The sequence below is a fragment of the Passer montanus genome, unplaced genomic scaffold, assembly GCF_014805655.1.
Source record: "Passer montanus isolate IOZ18808 unplaced genomic scaffold, ASM1480565v1 scaffold25, whole genome shotgun sequence".
Taxonomy (NCBI): Eukaryota; Metazoa; Chordata; class Aves; order Passeriformes; family Passeridae; genus Passer; species Passer montanus.
Genome location: NW_024367149.1, coordinates 10,811,635 through 10,832,386, shown reverse-complemented (window position 1 = coordinate 10,832,386; position 20,752 = coordinate 10,811,635). Strand labels below are relative to the sequence as shown.

Below are 20,752 nucleotides of genomic sequence, written 5' to 3'. Positions count from 1 at the left end.
CTGATGCCACAAACCAGGTTTGGGTCATGAAGCAATTTAGCACCACAACTTCAGTGCTGCCAGGCACGAGTTTGCTCTTTACCTACACCACTTCCTTGGGCTTTCTATCCTGGGAAAGGAGAAAACTTCAGGCTGCTTTTGCTAATACAGTATTTTAGCATTAATTCAAAATTTGGTCCTTTATTAAGCATTTTAGGTTAACAAACGGTAACAAAAGTATGACACTTCCAAAGAAAACAAATCAAATCCCATTTCCAATGCTCTTCAAAATACTTCTCCTTTAAAACAGTCTTTGATTGTTTTGTGTTTAAATAAGCAAAAGGTTTTTCCTGGCTTTCCTCGAGTTGTGTCCATCACACACAGGCTCCTCTGCAGTGCTGGCACCTCTCACTGAGCACTCCCAGTCCTGCAGCTTCAGCTCCATTAACTGATTTTCTTCTGCCCTCTACTCCTGGAGTCCCAGAGTACCACAACATTAAAGTACACCAGGAAGAGCAGGAAGTGCAGGCAGGAAACCACGGCCACGGCCAGGGGGAACAGATCCGGCAGGCGCTGGGGAGGAGGCACTGCAGCACTGAGCACTGACAGGAGACCCATCAGGGACAGGGACAGCAGGAACTGCAACACAAGGAGTGATGGCACACCTCAGCTCAGCTGCCACCTCTGCACGCTTCCAGTGGCACCACAAAGGGACAGCCCCTCCACTGGTACTTCAGTACTGGGAGAAGCTGCAAGGAAGGGGAAAAGGAATAAAATTTGCTTACCAGGCTCCTGACAATCCTGGGAAAGGACTTGAACCAGGACACGTAGCCCTTGAGGGAAAGGGAGAAGGCCTTGAGCTGCAGGTCCTCTGCTGAGGTCTTCTCCAGGATGGAGAAGGAGGCCAGGCACACGGCCAGGAAGGCGGGCGTGGTGACGGCGTAGGGCAGCAGCAGCTCGTCCTTCAGCAGCAGGGGCAGCAGGCTGGGCAGGACAGCCAGCAGCATCCAGGGGAGCCACAGCATGCAGGGAGAAGAGGAAAACCAGTAAAGAACTGATCCTCCTCCCTTCATCCCTAACTGGGGCAGAACAGGGTTCTCATGGAATCCCTGAAACCCAGCACAGATGGGTTTGCATTGGAGGAGATCTTAAGCTCATCCTGTTTCAACCCTGACACCTCCCACTGTCCCAGGCTGCTCCAAGCCCTGTCCAGCCTGGCCTTGGGCACTGCCAGGGATCCAGGGGCAGCCACAGCTGCTCTGGGCACCTGTGCCAGGGCCTGCCCACCCTGCCAGGAACAATTCCCAATTCCCAATCTCCCATCCATCCCTGCCCTCTGGCAGTGGAAGCCATTCCCCCTGTCCTGTCCTTCCATCCCTTGTCCCCAGTGTCTCTACAGCTCTGTTAACAGTTTTTCCAGCTCACCTGAAAGTTGACACAAGTAGAAACCATGTGGCCATGAAGGGGATTTCATTTATGAGCAAGCAGACTGGGCTAGAATGAGAAGAAGAAAAAGAGATCTCAACTATTCCCTAATCAAACAGCACTCCCAGTCCCTGTGGGACATCCCCAGGGAACAGCAGTGCTGGGCACTGTCCCACAGCCAGCACTGGAAGGACACACCAGCCTGGCTGTACTTGCACACCTTCACTTACAAGTGATTTAGAAAAGCAAATGGGAAGAGCTGTTAAAATCTGATCTATTTAAGTAAGTGAAAGCAGCATGCAAGAAGATGAGGAAAAGATGAAATTTTATTCACAGAAAAATTATTTACTTACACTGACACGAGAAGAATCGATTTTTCATGGACTTGAAAGGAGAACAGGAAAAATGACAAGGCACAGCTGACCTTAGGAAGAGAGCAGAGATGGGTCAGCCTGTGACTGCAGAGCAAAGCTCTGCTGGGTGTCTGCAGGTGCAGGCTCTGTGTGGGGCAGCAGCTAAACGAGCTTTTCTAATTAACTGCTGCATTTCCTGCAGTGCCAGCCCCAGGCACCCAGAGCAGCTCCTGGACCAGCCTCACATCCCAAAACCACCTTGTTTGGAGCTTGATCCAGAATTAGTCACAAAGTCCTTCAGGCAGAGCCTCACTCTTGCTCAGCTTCCCTGACAAGAGCAAGGAATCACAACATTCCCACACACAGGCACTGGCAAATCCCACTCCTGGTAAGAATCACCCCCATTTTTGACAGGAAATTTTGCTCCTCATCATGACCAGCCAACAGAAAAAGTAAACAAATTGTCTTTTTATTTGCCCACCAAATAAAAACGTGTAAAACCAATCAGTTCTTGGGATAAATGTTAGTTTTAGGTAATATAGTAAAACTAAAAACAGAAATCATCTTGTAACTCTGGAACTTGGACCCAGCTCCATCTAATTTTGATTTTAAGGAGAACTCAGTTTTGCACAGAGTCATGGCAATGTGCTTCAATTCAATGATGTGACTAAGAGAAGGCAAACATTTTGGAAAATGGGATCATTTTATTTTCAAACCACTCATGAGCTCACAATGTCCATTTGGGGAATTTTTAATGGAATTTTGCAGCCAGTGAAGGAAGAAAAACTGGCACTTTGGAAGCCAAACAAAAAGAGGAGAAATCCCAGTTCTATATGAGGTTTAAATGTGTGTGGAATCTTCCAAAGGCTCTTCAGAGGAAGATAATAAAAATACAGAGTTAAATAAAGAAAACTGAGCTTAAGGAACACGTCTGGGTTTAAAGGCCAGGTCAGAGCCCTGGATTTGAGGAAGTAAAACACTTTTTAACCAATTCCCGCAGCATTTGATGGCTCCACCCTCTGTGCCCTGCACAAGTGCTGTTGGCAGTGCTTGTGGTGGATACAAAACAAGGAGCAGTGAACAGCAAACACTCACCAAGGCAAATTTAAACCCTCGCAGGGAAGGCTGGACAGTGAGCTTGATACAGGCAGGGAGCAGGCTCAGGAATGTTATAGCAAAACTAAAGGATTGGGGAAGAAAAACAGTTTTAATACATGAGGGACTACAGACATTAACACTGCTCTCTGCAGAGCCAGACCTGAATTCTTCACTGAGTCAAGGAGAACTGGGAGCTCGGACTTTTAAGAGCACTGAAAGATACTGGGATTCTTTGAATTTGCAAATTTTAACTCAGTTTTTAACCAAGCAGCTTAAATCACTATATAAACAAGCAGGGAATTTTTCAGTCATAAATATTTCCAGTATTTCTCCCTCATGACTTGGCAGAAAAATACAGTATAGGAAAGAATACAATTAGAGAAAATTTACTCCTGAAAAAAATATTGCAGACAAAAACTACCTAAGGCACTCCAGTTATGTCTTACCTGAGTTTCAGCTGAGTTCGAGGGGATATTACATTCTTTATCTTTATAAGGACACTTAGACTGCACCAAATATTGGCTACTTTATCCTGGAAGGAAATGAAACAGCAATCAGTGATAGTTTTATATAATTACACTCGTGTTTGTGGGAACAATGGGGCTTGGGAGGTGGGGATTGTTGGGTTTCTGCCATGAGAGTGCAAGTAACACTTGCAGGAGCACATCACATTCTCTGATGCACTGGGGATGATTCTGCTCTTCAAAAATGGAAATTTTCAAGAGAACCAATTAAAAAAGGCTCTAAGATAAGTGAGAAACAGTTCTTCAGCACAAGGATGACAACTTAAGGCATGAGAGCAGACGTTTTGTGGAGTAAGGCTGTGAAACTGTCCCTGAGTAAACCCTGGTCCGTGTGAATCCCTTCTCCCTCCGTGCTGCGCATTCCCTCCCGTACCTGCCCTGCTCGCTGCCCGCTAGCACTGACAGAGTTAACCCCCAATAAATCAAGAAGTCTAAAGACATTAGCACTTGTGCTAGGATCACTTTCAAAATTAAATTTGTAACTGCAGCTCTCCTGCTGGTGAAACTCATCCCCAGACAGCTGCTGGAGGCACAGCTGTGTAGACACAGCTCCCAGCAGCAACTGAGCCCCGTCCGTCCCCGCTGGCAGCGCGCGGAATCCGCGGGGATTCCGGGGAACACGGCCCTGGCAGCACCAGCAACCTCCTCCTCCTCACAGCCAGCCTGAATTTCCAGCCACCAGCAAGTGTTCCCAGGCTGCAAATGGGAACTGGCACACCCTGGCTGCAAATGGGAGCTGCACAGAACCTGTCACACCCCAGGCCAAGTTACTGAGCGCTGCTTACGTGGACAAATTCTCATTTTATCTCCATCAGCATCCAGCAAGTCACTGCCCTGAGCAGCTCAGAAAATATTTGGGCTAATATTAGACTAAAATCCTCCAGCTCTTTCAGACTCGTTGGTTATTGTCATTTAAAGATTTTATTTTTAAATTTGGTACTCAATAAAAGGTGTGCTGAGCAAAATGATTTCTTTATAAATTCCAAATAATTCTCAAGGAAAAGGGTCATTGTTTTTGGGGGGTGTTTTGGAGAGGTTGTTTGGTGTTTGTTGGGGTTTTTTAAATAAACCAGCAGAGAATACACTAAGAACACCTCCACTGCCTTCGGTACATCAGCACTAACTTTTGGGGGGAAAAGAGTGTCAGTTGTGATATTATTTACATCTGAAAAAGTTTAAAAGAATAATTAAAATTAATCAAAATATGTGAGAATTTGCTTTAATCCTTGTGACAACCTGAAAATTCAAAACTTCGTTTTCTGGGTTAAGCCTGAAATTGAGGATCTGCTGTAAAAAGTGGAATATTGACTCATGCCCCAATTAAAACAGCAGCAACTCCCTGTGAGCTGGGACATGAGAACCCTTTCTTTTATCCCAAACTCCTGTGGCATTGCCATTTGGTAAATGAGGAATTGAGTGACTGGATTGAGGCTCAGCACCTCCAGCATGGGCGTGTCCACAGCCTGAGCAAAACCACAAGCAGAAGTGGCCGAAAACTTTTGGAAAATATTGTGGAAGCTGCACAAGGTGAGTCAAAAAGGAAGTTCTAGGCTGTATCAAAAGCACCATTTAAACATTATTTTAGAAAAATAATTAATCCCATTGAAAAGAGGGGAGCAGAAGCCAAGAGGCCGAAGCCATTGACTTTCAAGGTGACATCTTCTGACACTGTCAATTACAAGGAATCTATTTCAATGGAAAAATGTATGGATTGAAGTATGGGTTTGATGATGGGGTAAGTGTTGTCTCCTGGTATAATATCCTGGAAGATGCCAGCTGAGCTGGGGTTAAACACTGGATTAAATAACTGGCAAGAAAGGACTGCTGAAGAAGCCGTCTCGAGTTACTCGCCCCGCGCTGTGTCTCCCCCATGAAATCCTAAAGGTCAGCCTGAAGGTTTCTCCAGGGATCTAAGAATACAGGACAGGGCAGTGGGTGGGAGAAGAAAACATGCATGCCTCAAACAAGCCTCTGTCAATGGGAAAGAGTCTTCTGAGTACTTGCATGATTTGTTCCACGTCGGTGCCGAACGGGAGCCAGCAGGCAGCGAAGGACACCAGCACTGTCCCTGCCAGTTTGGCCAACAGCACCAACCTGCAACGGGACACACATCAGCACAGAGCCACAATCCTGCAGCACAGCAACACCTCACACAGCTGCCTCCCACTGCCATGAATCCAGGAATGCCCACCTGCAGACAAGGACAACCCCATGCCAGGCTGATTCCTAAGATAAAACACTTGAAACTCACTTACCCCTTTCCTTTCAGTCCCTTCTTGAAGCACTTTCCAAGTAAATAGCAAAAAAAGGGCAGGGAATGGTAGAGCTCCATTTGCTTATAATTTAAGGCCAAGCAAAATGCCATGGAGCCCAGGAGGTCCCAGTCATGGGACAAACAAAGGACAGCCCACAGGGCCAAGCCAAGGCTCACTGAGTTGTATATGGTTTTTTATGTCAAGGACAAGATACACATCTCACTTCTGGAAGGCAGCAATTAATGCCCTGAGGGAAAGCAGAAATAGCTTGTAAAATGAGTTTTGCAAGTTAGCTTTAAGAACACATTGCCAGTAGTGACTATGTTGCCCCCAAAGATAAAAAAAATTACTTCCATTGGAAGTGTAATTTTTATATTTCCAAAGTCTGATTCCGAGTTTGCCCAGGCAAATCTGAGGGCAACTTCTGTGTGTGTTAATTACACATGTAATTACACATGCATTCAGCCAACCCAGCTTTTGGTAGCAGTGACAGTTCTCTGCAACAAGCAACATTTTCTTCTTGGTATTTCCATGAGTAATGATAAAGCTCTCACAAGCTTTCCCTTCCAGCTCCCACAAGATACGTGCAGAATATTCAAATATGTCAGTGCTTAAATTATGTATAATTTCCTTCAAGGACTTCTGAAGGGTTTGTGATTCTGTTACACACACAAGGCACCCTCATCCATGACCAGTTCCCTGACTGCTAATCCTGCTCAAACAATGAGTAATAGTTGCTAAAAACAATGTTACTGCCTTGTGACTTTGAAAAGAGCTTCCCAGGCTCAGAAGATTTTGAAGAGCCTAAGCTACACTTACTATTAAACTGCAACAAAGTTTTGTAATTTTTGTAAACTGTAATGAAAGCTTTGGGTTTTACTTATTTTTTTAACTTAGAAAAACCAGTAAACAAAGAATCCCAGACTGCAGGGATACATTCCACTGTCGCAGGCTGCTCCAACCTGGCCTTGGACACTTCCAGGGATCCAGGGGCAGCCACAGCTTCTCTGGGCACCCTGTGCCAGGGCTCCTCATGCTCCCAGGGAGGAATTTCTCCCTAATATCCAACCCAAACCCACCCTCTGGCAGTGGGAAGCCATTCCCTCCTGTCCTGTCACTCCATCCCTTGTAAACTGTCCCTTGTATTTCTTGTATTGTCAGAAATGTCACAATATTTTGTTTTCCCTCTGTCAACCTAAGCAGCTGTGACAACACATCCAGCTTGCCCACGAGCTCTCAGCCCACTCACGTTTCCCACTCCACATCAGCAGGTGAATTTGACACCTTATTGATTTCACATCAGCAAACTCACACCAAGAGGCCCTGATCGTGCAGAGGTGCAGCAGCTCAGGGAAAGCAATCTCTGCCTTGCTGCAGCTGCTCAGAGGGTGGCACTGGTCACATCAGAGTGGCAGGGCTGGCACAGAAATCTGCAGGAAATCCCTGCACCTCCAGCACGGGGTGAGCTGACAGCATTGGGCTGCTCCTGTACAAAACCAGTATAAAACCAGGATTCATTAACAGCCCCTGTGAAGGTGTCACCAGCCAGCCCTGAACTCACCTCCCTGAGCTGTGCAGCCAAGGCAGAAGGGGAGGTTTCACAGAGCTGAACATTGCACACAGCTCCACCTGCCACTGCTCTGCCATCCTAGGAAGATCTAGGGGGATTCCCTGTGCACACACAAATCACAGGAGCACAGCCCATCACTCTCCTCCCTGTCACAGCCCCACTGGTGCTGCCTGCAGTGAAGTGACTGGCAGGGAGATGAGCTGGAGGCATGGGAAGAATGATATTCATGTTGGGATTGATTTGTGCCAATATCAATAATTTTTATCTCCAATATGTTTCAGACTTCCTTTGATATCTCTGTTTGGGGTGGGCAGAACCCCCCAGATGACTCTGTACACCAAAGCCAGCCTGTGCTCTGCTAACAAGTGCTAAGGAGCAGTAATTCCATGAACTGAATTCATTTCCATGCAGAACAAGGATACTGGAAGTGCCCATGGTCAATAAGGATGAGGCCTGGGTAAAGCAGGATGCAGAAAGCACTGGAAACCTGGCAAGAAGGATCAAAAAAGAGAGGGGAAAATAATTAGTCCAAAATTAGACATTAGACAGAGGAACTACTGCTCCAGTACAAAAATGTGCCCCTCCATGGTGCATCCTATAGGTAGGAATCTTATTCTCTACAAGTAATCATCTGTCAGGAATATTTTGAGGAATAAAGATTTGCCATAAATTAGAAAATATTGAATATTGCCTGCCCGTTACAACAGCTCAAATATCACCTACACCTATGTTAAACCACTCCAAAAATCAGCAGACTTGTTATTCCAAAATCTACTGTAAGGAGTGTTCAAGACAAGCAGTTCCCAACCCCCCCCCGCCACACCACAATTTTTTTTTTGTTTTTTACTACTCAAGTAATAAGTTAATGGAAAATTTTGTTATTAAAAGCATTAAAATAATTGCTGTAAGATAAAATAAAGGCTTTTTTAATGTTTTAAAGTGAAAAGCCTATAATATGAGCTATAGTGGTTGCCATCAGTTTTACATGGAAGCCATCAGGGTGTTCTAGGTGTTAATTAACTCAGTGTTACACTTCTACTCTGCTCTAACAGTGTTTTCTTTGTTTAATTTACACACACCAGGTACTTGCCTTTTTTTTAGCAGATGTTTCTTTCAAGGAAAAACAATATAAAATAACTGCAGGGATATAAACCAGCAGATCAGCAACAAACACTGAAAAATAAAGATTAACCCTCCATTAGAATCCTCCCACAAGGAGGAGGCAAGAAAAACCACAGGCAAATAAACATCAAAATATCAGAAATAAACTGGGCAGTTCCACTTCAAAGGACAAAAAGAACCAGGTCTACAGAATTTGATCTTGTTAATGTTTCTCAGGCTCATTTCTGATGTCCCGAAGCTGCTGCCTCCACGTGTTCAGCTGTCCTGGCTCCTGGCACAGCCTCAGTCACTCTCTAGTTCCTGACATGCCACAAGCAGGGCAGGCATTTGGGAATGCCCCAGAGAAATCAGCCCTGCCTGCACCCAGGTTTGGGACAGCACAGAGGGGCTGGGGCACAGGGAAGAACTCCAGATGATCCCAATCTGTGTGAATTACCAGTGATGGGACACAGAGACTGAGAGCAGGGATTTGGCTTTGATCCCCTGCCTGCAGCAAGGATTTGGGAGAGGGGACAACAAAACAGAGCCAGCAGGTTCCCCTGCCAGGGCATGGCCAGCAGGTGAATTCTTCTGGAGTTGTCCTAAAACTCAAAAAAACCCCTCAGATTATTTCTACAAACCACTTTCAGTGAATGTGCAGTGGCTCCAAGAGGGAAAGGAGATGTTTAAACATTTCAGTTATCCAGGGATGAATGGTTTTGCCAGCTTAAGCCACAACTAAACAAATATAACCAAGGTGTTAGCAAAACAAATACACTGAAGCTTAAAATAAAGCTGCCATTGACCACCCTGAATTATTTTAATGCACTCCTCTAATGGCCCCTGTTAAAAAGTGTTTATCAGCTCTCCAGACCCATCAGTGTTGTGTCAAGTGAGTTGATTTCAAAATTAATAAAGACCATTTCAAGGGTAATTAAATACTAGTGATTTTTTTTTCAATTCAATCAATTACCAGAGAGCAGACAGAGAGCTTTGTGAGGTACAGAAAAGCTATTGATGAACAGCAAATTCTGCTGCTGCAATCAGAAAGCATTTTGTGTTAGAAAAAGCAAAAGACATTTCAAATGAAGGAAAGAAAATAGTAACAAGAAACAAGAGTTCACTGGCCACACTCTTTGCTGTCCTACTGCTGCAGCCACTAAATTACAGTACAAATCTCTTCAGAATTTGTTTGCAGTTCAAAATAACCAAATGGTGGAAGAGAAATTTAGAATACAAGTAAGTAAAATAAATGTTTACTTTTTTTTCTCACAGTAATAATATCAAACATCCCTGCCTTTGACATCAGCTCCTAATGAAGATCTCTGATACCTCCAGAGGTTAAGTTCTAAATGCCAGGCTACGTGTAAAATAATTTTACAATAAAAACCAGGGTAAGCTAAAAATAAAAAGACTGTTCATCAGAATAGAAAGGAAAACAAGAATATTTTAAAAATTAAAAGGTGGTATGCTACAAGAGCAGTTGTGTTTTAGAGTTTTTAATTAATTAATTGGGTTGAAAACTTGTTTCTATATTTTATATTCATCAACTTCACAAATGACGGCAGAAGAGGAAATAATGCAGGAATTTGGCTCAGAATTGGACCTGCAAAGTCACCCAATTAAAAACCTGAGAATAAACCAGTGAAGAGAGAGAAGCTGCCTATGAAACACGCTGAATTAGTAAGCAAGACAAATGTGCAGGATGATCCCAAGGAAATATAATCTTCCTACCTGTTGTACGCATAAATAACTTATGGGGCTGGCTCTCATAGCCCCGAGATGTGTGCAGAGCAACCCAATCAGGATTTATTAACTTTGCACTGTAAAACAAAGTACAGACACATCAAAATGCAGACAGGTCTCATTTCCCTTTACACTCCTTGCAGCAATAAAGATGACACAGCCAGGAGCAGATTCCAAGAATTAAGATGAATGAGAAGAAATATTTCAGAGAGCAATAGTGATCAATGAAAGCTTTTCCTCACCACTAGATCAGTTTACACTATAGACTGTTTCACAATTAAAAAAAAATAACCTTTGGAAACAGTAAAAATGGAATACAATATTTATTAGGACAAGATAACCACCTCCAGTCTGGTTCCAGGGACTTTAAAAAAAAACAATTGTAAATACCTTTCATGCTTAAGTATTAAATATAAACCATTTACAGTTCACATAGATGCCCCACATAGCTGTGCCTGTGCACTTTAACCTACATTCTTATTCCATAAGTCTCATTCCAACAGCAGCAAAGCCCTTGTGGAAAAAGTATTCCAATAACAGAATTCTATTTACATGATATCCACTCATCAAATGTCACTTGGGCTCTGCACACACGAGAGCTTTCCCAGGCAATGCCCCCTGTTCCTGCAGCACTTTCCCCTGGGCATCCCAGACCCAGCAGTGGCTTGTAGGGAAAGCTGAATATCCAGAAAGAAAAATGTAACACAGGATTTCAAACACTGAACTTACATGTAAGCACACACAAAACTGTGGTAGGCAGTGAGGGGTGGGTAATCGAGGCCCCAGTACAGCAGGTTGTTGTCACTTGTATTGAAGTACCTAAAAAACAATTAAATTTTAATTTAAAGACTACATTTCCAGCTTGGTTTTGACCCAAGGAAAAGACTGAATACTATGAAAATGCATTCTAAACCCAAAATAGAAGGTGGCAGCATCTATACCTGCCTAATTTTAGTGCACATTAAATAAGTCTCAAGCAACAAAATAACAGCAAAAGTGATGCAGAGTTCACATATTTGTGGTTGAAAAAAAGCTGCTAAATCTCACTTCAGTGGAGAGCAAAACTCCTGGTTCTACCTCCAAACCGAGGTGGACCATATGAAAGGAAGGAAAAGGATTTTCCCATTTGGGATTCTGTTGTGTCAGGATTTCTATGGCAGCAGCCAAAACAGTCACCTTTCCAAATGAGATCAGAGGGGTTTGGCCAAGGAGAAGGTGCAGCCATGAGGAGCAGCCCCTTCCCCCCTGCCAGTGAAACACTGCCTGGCTGCTCCCACTGCCACGGGGCAGCCTCTTGGCTCTTCCACTTCCTCTCTTCAAATGCAGCCAATTTTTGACATTTATAATAGTAAATTATATTTCTTGAATTCTTTATGAGCTGCCTGAAGTGTCTTCTGAACAGATGATAAATCACATTTCTTTGAGTTGCATCTCTGCTTCTTATCCTACAATTCAAAATTGCTCCTGCCAAGGCAGTGCAGATTCTTCATGCAGAATGTCACAGTTTGCAACTTTCAGGGCACTTGCCTGTTTTAGGGGTTTATTTCTTCATTTTACCTTCCATAAGGTTTTCAATTAAAAAAAAAGAAACCCAACATTTATATATCCAGTAATATTTAGTAAGGAAGCTTTCAGAGTTTTAATTAGCAGCAGAATAAAAAAGATGTTCCTAAAGGACTTTACAGAATAATATAGACCAGAAATATTTAAACTCTAGAATGCAATCCTTGCACATCAGCCAAGACGTGCTGTTCCAAACACCCACTTTGCTGTATTAGAGATTCAATTCCCACAGCAGACCCACCCCAAAACCCCCTTCAATTATAAATATACAACTACATCAAGTCTAGAACCAGAGAGCAAACACAAGGCCAAGGTGCCCACCTGGCAGCCCCTCAGCCCAAGCCAGCTGCAGCAGTGTCTGATCTGGCCCCTGGGAGTGCCTGGGAATATTGGCTGCTGTAACTCCTCGTTTTAAGGAGACACAGCTCAGTGTAGCAGAGTGGATCAAAGCTGCCAACTCCATTATTATGTAACACCTCTTATCCCAGCTCTGGCACAGTCAGGATTTGGATATCCCAGGGGAAAAAAAGGACCAAAATGAGAATATAGGAACAACAAGATGATCTGAGGTCACTATGCAGAGCCATACAGAGTTCACATGTATTTACAGAACACAAGTGAATTAATTTTCTGGTTTGTGAGATTAGTCTGTTCCCCAACAGGCAGCCAGGGAAAAATTACACCACACACCCAAAACATCCCTGTCCTTGCTGGAAGATGAGCTGGAATTCCAATATATTCCAATTTGAGTTGTAGCACATACATGGACTACATTTGTACTCTAAAGAATATTAAGAATAATGCAAAAACAAATAAAATATTTAGAATAATTCCTCTCCTGTTTTACATGATCTGTACAAATGAAGCTTGCTACACTTAAATCTAGAATGCAGAATTCCCACATTTAAAAATCTAATGGATCATGAAGCAAACAATAAACTCAGAGGTGTAAAACACAAGCAGGATTTCCCTCTGAAGGCACCACCTACCACTGCCTGATGGGTAAGTTGTAGGTGATTTCTTGCCAGTGCCTCTGAGCCTCGTAGTCTCCATACATGGGTGGTTTTCCTGCCCCTAAAAAGAGAGGACACAGCATTCAGGACATTATTTGGTTAGGTATTGCACATTAATTACTAATTTTATTCTCCATCCCTCTATATTGAGAGCAAATAGAGACCTCATCATGCAGTCTAACAGAGAGAAAAAAAAAAGTAATGTGTCCTTTTGGCTTTCTGGAGATTTCTGCAATGAGCATTTATCAAGATACTCTGCTGTGAAGAACTGCTTCCTCATCTGACAAAAAAAATCATTTCCAAGTGCAGATGAAAAATGTGGTACTTTCCCTGAACTAGGAAAATGCACATAATGGACATGTTACAGTGATTCTGTGGGAGCTGCTGCACTCCCCTGGTGTGTGATAATTGTCAATATTCTCACTTGTTTCAGCCATGCCATGGTATCTTACTATTAATATCACCATAATACTAATATTTGCCATTTTCATGGAAAAGAAAGCTTTCTCAATGCAAATACTTCAGATGTCAAATACTGCCCTCGATGGAAGCCTAACTGTGAGAATGGCAGCATGCAAAGCATCTTCCCAGAGTTTATTTACTTTAACCTGCTCTTTGAGAGCAGAAACTGGACTGATTGTGCTCTCAGTGAAATATTGACACGAGCCAGACAGAGATTTAAGAGGTTCTTTAAAATATAGGAAAGCCATCTGTGGTTTTAGCCATGATCTATGTTTGTGGGAATCCCCCGAGCTCAGCAATGTGCAATTTATTCCCAGAAAGTGCAAAGGACCTCTTATCTCTGCTAATTTCTTCCTGGGGGGTGCAGAGAGCAGATTATCTCCACTCTCACACATTCAGATTAAAGTTTCCCAAATAAGTGAGGTCATTGGAGTTTCATCAGTCAATTCTGTAGCTGTAAGTCCAGTGGAACAAAGAATCTGCCACTGGATTACTGAAATACAAAATGGATATTTGAACTACTGAAATACAAAATAGATATCAATACAAAACAGATATCTGAATTACAGAAATACAAAATGGATATTTGAATTACTGAAATACAAAATAGATATCAACACAAAATGGATATTTGAATTACTGAAATACAAAATAGATATTATCCAAATTTTAGAGTGTTTGTGTGTGTAACAATTTCTTAATCTTGAGGGATAGATATCAATACAAAACAGATATCTGAATTACAGAAATACAAAATGGATATTTGAATTACTGAAATACAAAACAGATATTATCCAAATTTTAGAGTGTGTAACAATTTCTCAATCTTGAGGGGAAAAAAGGGATAAAAAAATTAATTGGCTTCAGAATGACCAAAATATCTTAATCCAAAGGTTTGATTATTAAAAGCCAATTACTGATCAGTTAGTTTGACAAAGCACATTTAGCTTCCATCTAGAGAAAGCACCAAGTACACCACCAACAAATTAAGTTAAAAACTAATAAAACTGGAATATTTGCTTTTAAAAGGCTCACAAACATCTTCAAAGTAGTGATCTAATTCAGTTTTATTGTTAAAGTGGAAACAGATTTTTTAAGGGTTTGAAGCTGCCTCTCTATACCTGCATTTAGCAGGAGTTTGGACATGCATTAAGAAATTCTGCATTAAGCTATGAAACCAAATTTCTCCTCAGTAATTCTCCAAGACCAGGCCATGACTAATGGTAACTTTTCAAACCAGGTATTAGTTTCTGCTTCTGCACTGAATTCCAGAGGCAGATCCAAAAGCCAGCTGATGGCAAGGAACAGGGTGGGAATGAGACAGATCCGAGGGTGCACAGTAAATGAGGGTGGAATTAAAAGTTTATCACATCTGCAGGAAGACAAAGGAAAAAATAAAATCCTGGTGGATTTATGTCGCTCCAACACTGGGGTTTGTCTTTTTATAGCCAGCCAATGCTCAAAGTTAAACTTTAATAATTTGCTGGACTGGATCAGATTCAGCTTTTCCTCTTCCAAAAGAAGTTATATCAGCACTGGGGAGGAAATAAGATTTCAAAATTGTTATTTTAGCTCAGGCTTTATTTTAGAGTCTCTTCCACAACCTTGATTGGTTTGAAATTAAATCAACTTACAAAAATCTAGTTAGCAACAGAATTCTAAATAAATCCTCTTGCAGTGCAAGAGAAATTGAGTGTGTGCCTGAAGCCAGGGTGCTTCCTGCCTAGAAATGGGCAAAAACCTCAGTTACCTACAGACCTCTCAGAAATGGCATTTTGAGAAAGCAAACCAAAACAATTGGAAATGCAGTTCAGCTTCAAGCAGATTCTTCAAGTAAATAAAACCCAGAATTACGAGTTAAAAATCACCAGAATGCTCCTGAGCAGCTCAGGGGATGAGGCTCCCCCACTGCCTCAAAAAAAAACAGAGTAGAATTTGACTTGTGATTCTTTGGGCTGATGAGGATTGAAAGTATTGGTTCATTTTTTATCTTTTGTTAAATTTGCAGAGAGCAAGCCTTGTGCAAGCTTATTCCAAGTGTGGGAATGGAACTGGGAGGCTTGGAGAGGAACTTGCTAATTCTTTGCAAGCCTTCTGACATGAGGAGGAGAAAAACTCATCCATTACCAGAATGTAGCTCTGGCTGCTGCTGTAAACAAGCTTAAGGAGGTACAGCTACAAGGCAGAGTCATTGTTCACTCCATGTCACCTCTGCACTGTCTTCATTAGCACCAGGATTAGCTACATATAAGCTAAATAAAAATACAAATAATAAGGTCATGTCTGCTGCAGAATTTGAAAGACAATATGAGGCAAATGTGCAAGTGGACTGCAATATTCTGCAAATAAAGGCACAGGGGAAAACAGACAGATATTGATCCTAAAACATGAATGAATAATCATCAGCACCACCCAAAAAAAAAAAAAGTTATGGTGGTTTTTTCCAGTGTTCTGCTCCAAACTGTAATGTTAATCATGGCACGCTTCAAAAAACAAGAAAAAGGAATTCTCAGGGAAATCAAGAGGAACTTAAATACAACAACAGTTGAAATGACACATTACTCTCTATGTATGATTTTACATAAACACCAACAAAATAAATCAGCAGTAATTCCATCCATTTCCATTTCTGCCAAGCCCCTCCAGCCCCTCCTGAGGCTGCAGCAGGCTGTGCAGGTGCCTCACCTGAGCAGGAGCCCAGGGACACAGGCCAGGCCCCTCCAGCCCCTCCTGAGGCTGCAGCAGGCTGTGCAGGTGCCTCACCTGAGCAGGAGCCCAGGGACACAGCCCAGGCCCCTCCAGCCCCTCCCGAGGCTGCAGCAGGCTGTGCAGGTGCCTCACCTGAGCAGGAGCCCAGGGACACAGGCCAGGCCCCTCCAGCCCCTCCCGAGGCTGCAGCAGGCTGTGCAGGTGCCTCACCTGAGTAGGAGCCCAGGGACACAGCCCAGCGCACGGTGAGCGCCAGCAGCACCGCCATGGTCATCAGGCTCCACTTCTCCATGGCTGCCGGGCTCCTGGGGACACAGCAAGGACACTGCTACAGCACCAGCCAGCCTCCTGTGCCCAGCCACCACTGCATTAACAGCTCGCTGCATTATTAACAAAACCAGGGGTTAAAACTGAGCCAGGGTTACATTAATGCCACTTCTTTCCTCAGTTAAAGCACCGCAGCCAGATGATGCAAAGTGCACTTCTGGTCTAGGCACCACTGCTGGGTTAAACAAAATAAAAGTTAGTTAAAAGTTAATTGGTCTCAGGAGACATTAGTCTCCATCCTCTCACCCCCAAAAAGCAATTGTCCCACCAAGCTCATTTCACCACACTACGGAGCCAGTAAAAGAAATATTGCCAGCCCTGTCAAATTGAAGGCTGTGTGCACGAAACTCAAAAACCAAGAAACAGGAAAATTATTATGCTGTCCTATGCAAAAAAAAAAAAAATCTAAAACAACCAACTACAGAATATGCAAACTTCAACCCAAAGAATCAGAAAAACTTTAGTCTGAACTAGGAAAAAAGTGAGGAAGAAACTACTCCAGCCTTGAAGGGTACAACTGCCACAGACTTTCCTTGCAGATAAGAAAAGTAATTTGATTTAAGTGAGTTTAATACATTTGCCACTGACCAAAACCAAAAATCCCATACAGCAGAAGCACTGAGCTGCTGTTTGAGTTACAAACACGCAACATCTAAGGCATGTTTAGCTTATTGTTCTCCAACTCCACCCACATTCATTTACTATTCTCAGAAAGGTGTGACCCAACACCACCACCAAGGGGAAAAAAGAAGTTAATTAATAATATAAATCTGTGGCAGCAGATCTCCATCTATAGGTAGGAAGGTGAACACTGATATTTGCATGTTTTCACCTGTGCCTAAGCCACAGGGGAGGTAGTTTTATCTAAATAAAAGATACAGCTGTCCTTTTCTATCTTGCCACAACATTAATTAATTATACCTTCTTAATTATTACATAGCACCAGCCTGACCTACAGACTCCCCCATCTCTGTTTCACTCATTTACTTTTGCCATTCCCTACATTTGGAATAACAATTGTTTTCTGGCATACTGAGTTTCTTTCTCTGCTCTCAAAAGTGGCTCTTAAAATATTCTTTCCTATTTATTTTTCACCTTTAATAACTACACCATACTACCTATAACAAAAAGCCACACTTTTATTATATACTAAAGCCCAGAATTCTTAATTCTTGGTATCCTGTGGGTAACAATGTTAGGACTATTTTTCAGGGGATGATAAAGCCAGTTTGGTCAATCCCAAACTTTTCACCTTCCCCTGGATGTGCAACACGTGATCAGGTGATCTCAAGATCCCACCTGTAAGCATGAGGTGAAAATCACAGACTAAAAAAAAAAAAACAAAAAACCAAAAACACCAAAGAAATGCTATCCTTACACACTGTGTGCGATGAAGATTCGGATAAATAACACCAGTACAAACCACCCAGCCCTGGCCCAAGGAAGCTGACACAACTCAGCCACAGACGCACGGCCCTGAACAGAACTTCTTTCAAAAGACCACATTTCAGCAGCTGAAAAACGCACACGCTGAGTGAAGAATTTAATCTGTTGCAGCAACACCTGTCTACAGCCCTGCTGTTTCCCTAATCCCTGTCAGGAGATGCCTTTATTCCTCCTCTCACCCCTGGCTCTGCCCGGCCTCCCTGAGCCCCCAGGGCGGGCTGGCGCTGCGGGGCTCGCACCGGGGCCGAGCTGCAAGCCCCCGAGCTGGCCCCGGCCACCAGCGGACCCTGCTGCCCCTCAGAACCCTCGACCCGCCCTCCCTCACCCCCTCAGAACCCGCGACCCACTCAGCCTTTCAGCCCCCTCAGAACCCTCGACCCGCCCTCCCTCACCCCCTCAGAAACCTCGACCCTTCAACCCCTCAGAACCCTCGACCCGCTCTCCCTCAGCCTTTCAGAACCCTCGACTCGCTCTCCCTCACCCCCTCAGCCCCCTCAGAACCCTCGACCCGCTCTCTCTCACCCCCCTCAACCTTTCAGCTCCCACAGCTCCCTCAGCCCCCTCAGCGCCCGTGGCCGGCTCACCCCACAGCTCCCTCAGGCCCCTGGCCGCCCTCAGCCCCGTCACCCCCTCAGCCCTCTCAACCGCCGTCACCCTCGTCATCCCTCAGCCCCCTGACCGCCCTCAGCCTCGTCGCCGCACAGCCCCCTCACCTCCCCTCACCGCTCAGCCCCCGCTGCCGCTCTCAGCCCCGCTCTGTCCCGGGCTCTGTCCCGGTTCTGTCCCGGCTCCCCTCAGCCCGTTCCCCCCGCGGGCTCTCACCGGGCTCGGGCCGGCGCGCGCGCTTCCGCCTGCGCGGCGCCTTCCGGGCGGGCAGTGCGCGTGCGCGGGGCGGGAGCCGGGGCCGCCTCAGGAGCGCTCCGCCATGGCGGGGGCCGGGCCGGGCGGGCTGCGGGCTGCTCCTGGGGAGGGGACGCTCCAGGGGCGGCCTCGGAGCTCCGTCCAGTGCCTAACGGGGCTCCGGGAGAGCTGGAGAGGGATTCTGGACAAGTGACGGGGGAAGGGGGAATGGTTCCCACTGCCAGAGGGCGGGGATGGATACGGGGATACGGGGAGGAATTCCTGCCTGTGAGGGTGGCAGGCCCTGGCACAGGTGCCCAGAGAAGCCGTGGCTGTTCCTGGAGCCCTGGCAGTGCCCAAAACCAGGCTGGATGGGGCTTGGAGCAGCCTGGGACAGTGGGAGGTGTCCCTGCCATGGCAGGGTGGCACTGGATGGACTTTAATGTCCTTTAAACCTAAACCAGTCTGGGATTCGTGTTTTTCTACCATGCCGGCTAGCTGGGGAGCAGCCCCTCAGCCTTTGCAGCTTGGAGAGGATATCTGGGAAGAAAGCACAGGCTCCCAGGCTGGAAGGGACCGCAGCTCCCTGCTCGGGCAGGGCCATCCCTCCAGGCTTCTGGACACGCGGGGAGGACTCTGGAATCTCTGTGATACACCATAGGCCTCACGTTAAACCTCTCAGTCTTGCCCCTTTTCATTCTCTTGACGAAGGACGGAGCATATCAAAAATCAGGATCACAGGATGCTCTGGGTTGAAGGACACCTCAAAGATCATCTCATCCCACCCCTGCCATGGGCAGGGACACCTTCCACTATCCCAGGGTGCTCCAAATCCACCCAGCCTGGGCTTTTCTTCTGAGGTCAGGACATGAAACTGAACAGAAAACTGATTATTCTATAAACAGCAGCACCTACTGAGGGTTTTATGGCCAGGTGAGCTGGCAGCAGTGCTCTCCTTGGAGTGGAATCCCAGGGCTGAAAGTTGTGTTAAACACAGCTGCTACAACAAAAAAAATGTGGTCAAGGAATGTCTGAACACTTAGAACAGAGACGTTAAAGTAAACAGAGATTACTGTAAATCAAAGTGATTAATTTTTTTTCAAATGTGCAGATTATTTTTTAAATATATAAGCACTATAAATATAATAATCCATTACATCAGAGACAGCTTTTATCCCTTGATGTTTTTCCAGTGCAGGATGCTGATTTCCACTATCCCAACCATTTCTGAGTGCAAATTCTTTGGACATTCTGGTCCCTCTTACACCTGCCATAATTTCAGCCTCTTGTGCTCTTTCCTCATGTGGGATGGTGTGAAGAGACTGAAATCTCTCTTAAACAGACAAAGGTAAAAATCACACCAGTCTGCTGGCCATAATCCTGTGGGAAATGGCAATTATGCCCACCAAATTTTACACAGTTTGCCTAATCTGGTACACTCAATAATTTATATTCCTGCCGGGTAAAGTGCGTCCATTTCAGGATTTTGACGGCATGTCTGGAAATGACGAGTCTGTAAAACAAGGATAATCCTAGAAATTCATCAATTGCGAGCTAACTGAGTGTCCTGAACGCACAGCGGCTGGAGCTGCCTTGTGGCACTGAAACAAGAGAATTCCCAGCCTGAGCCCGGGCGAGAATCACCAGGGCAGATTCCTATTTCAGTACCTCTCTCCTCTCCTTTTACTCTCCCCTCCAGGATTTTCCATGCCCAGAATTCCCAAAAGAGCAAGGCCGGGGAGCACTGATAACACCGCCGCCCCGAGTCCGCGCTCGTTGCCTGTGGAATATTTAAAAAAAAATAAATAAAAAAAGGAGTTTTTGGATTTTTCCTTGGAGATTATTGCGAATCCTGTGCTGGAGCTGGGATGAGCGAGCAGGAGCCCACGGGCGCACATTCAAGTGCATTATTGCAATTAGCCGGGCGCTCTTTGTTGCAAGGTGAAATCATTCACTCCCCGGCAAAGCTTTTTTATTGAATGCTTTCTAAACACTCGCATCGGGCGCGTCGCCTGGAATTGAGTCTCTGTCACTTGTGTTTCTGCGGTGCCTTTGACCAGATCAATGACTGGAAAAGGCATTCAGGACACATTGATGCGGCGGGGAATGAGGCGAGCGGGGTTTGGTGCTCGGCAGTGGGGAGAAGCCGATAATGAGCAGATAAACGGCTTTTCTTAACCCTTGGCGTTCTCCGGAGCTCCGCTGCTCCTCTCCTCCACCCCGGCTCTATGGCTCGATGGCAGCCGAGCGGTGGCAAGGCAAAAATCCATAAATTTGGGGTGAAACGCGGCCAGAATAGCGAGAAAGTCTGTCCTAGGGCGGGCGGGGGTGCAGAGCCTGC

General features: G+C 44.9%; 1 protein-coding gene across 5 annotated transcripts; it reads right to left on the bottom strand.

Annotated features, from left to right (window-relative positions):
• Positions 1 to 160: 160 nt before the first annotated feature.
• On the bottom strand, positions 161 to 18,434 carry ALG6 (ALG6 alpha-1,3-glucosyltransferase). 5 transcript variants are annotated; one of them, XM_039711577.1, is made up of 15 exons: positions 18,394 to 18,434; positions 16,009 to 16,103; positions 12,604 to 12,688; positions 10,781 to 10,870; positions 10,040 to 10,128; positions 8,295 to 8,377; positions 7,627 to 7,691; positions 5,635 to 5,820; positions 5,338 to 5,473; positions 3,302 to 3,387; positions 2,853 to 2,937; positions 1,758 to 1,828; positions 1,405 to 1,473; positions 765 to 963; positions 161 to 618 (listed from the first exon to the last, which is right to left on the bottom strand). In XM_039711577.1, the coding sequence occupies exons 2-15, from the start codon at positions 16,088 to 16,090 to the stop codon at positions 424 to 426; spliced, it is 1,521 nt and encodes a 506-aa protein (XP_039567511.1). In that variant the 5' UTR covers positions 16,091 to 16,103; positions 18,394 to 18,434; the 3' UTR covers positions 161 to 423. The 5 variants fall into 5 exon arrangements, with proteins under 5 accessions (XP_039567511.1, XP_039567510.1, XP_039567512.1 ...); XM_039711576.1 differs by lacking the exon at positions 18,394 to 18,434 and adding an exon at positions 18,285 to 18,393; XM_039711578.1 differs by lacking the exon at positions 18,394 to 18,434 and adding an exon at positions 18,295 to 18,340.
• Positions 18,435 to 20,752: the final 2,318 nt, after the last annotated feature.

Excerpts from the sequence above, each read along its gene's own strand:
- ALG6 (XM_039711573.1), bottom strand. The coding sequence starts at position 17,631 with ATGTGGTCTTTTGAAAGAAGTTCTGTTCAGGGCCGTGCGTCTGTGGCT. Across the intron at positions 8,378-10,039 it reads GTTATTTATGCGTACAACAG|TGTTTGTTGCTGATCTGCTG; the intron begins GTAGGAAGATTA and ends TTTATTTTTCAG. Across the intron at positions 1,829-2,852 it reads GAGGGTTTAAATTTGCCTTG|GTCAGCTGTGCCTTGTCATT; the intron begins GTGAGTGTTTGC and ends TCTCTTCCTAAG.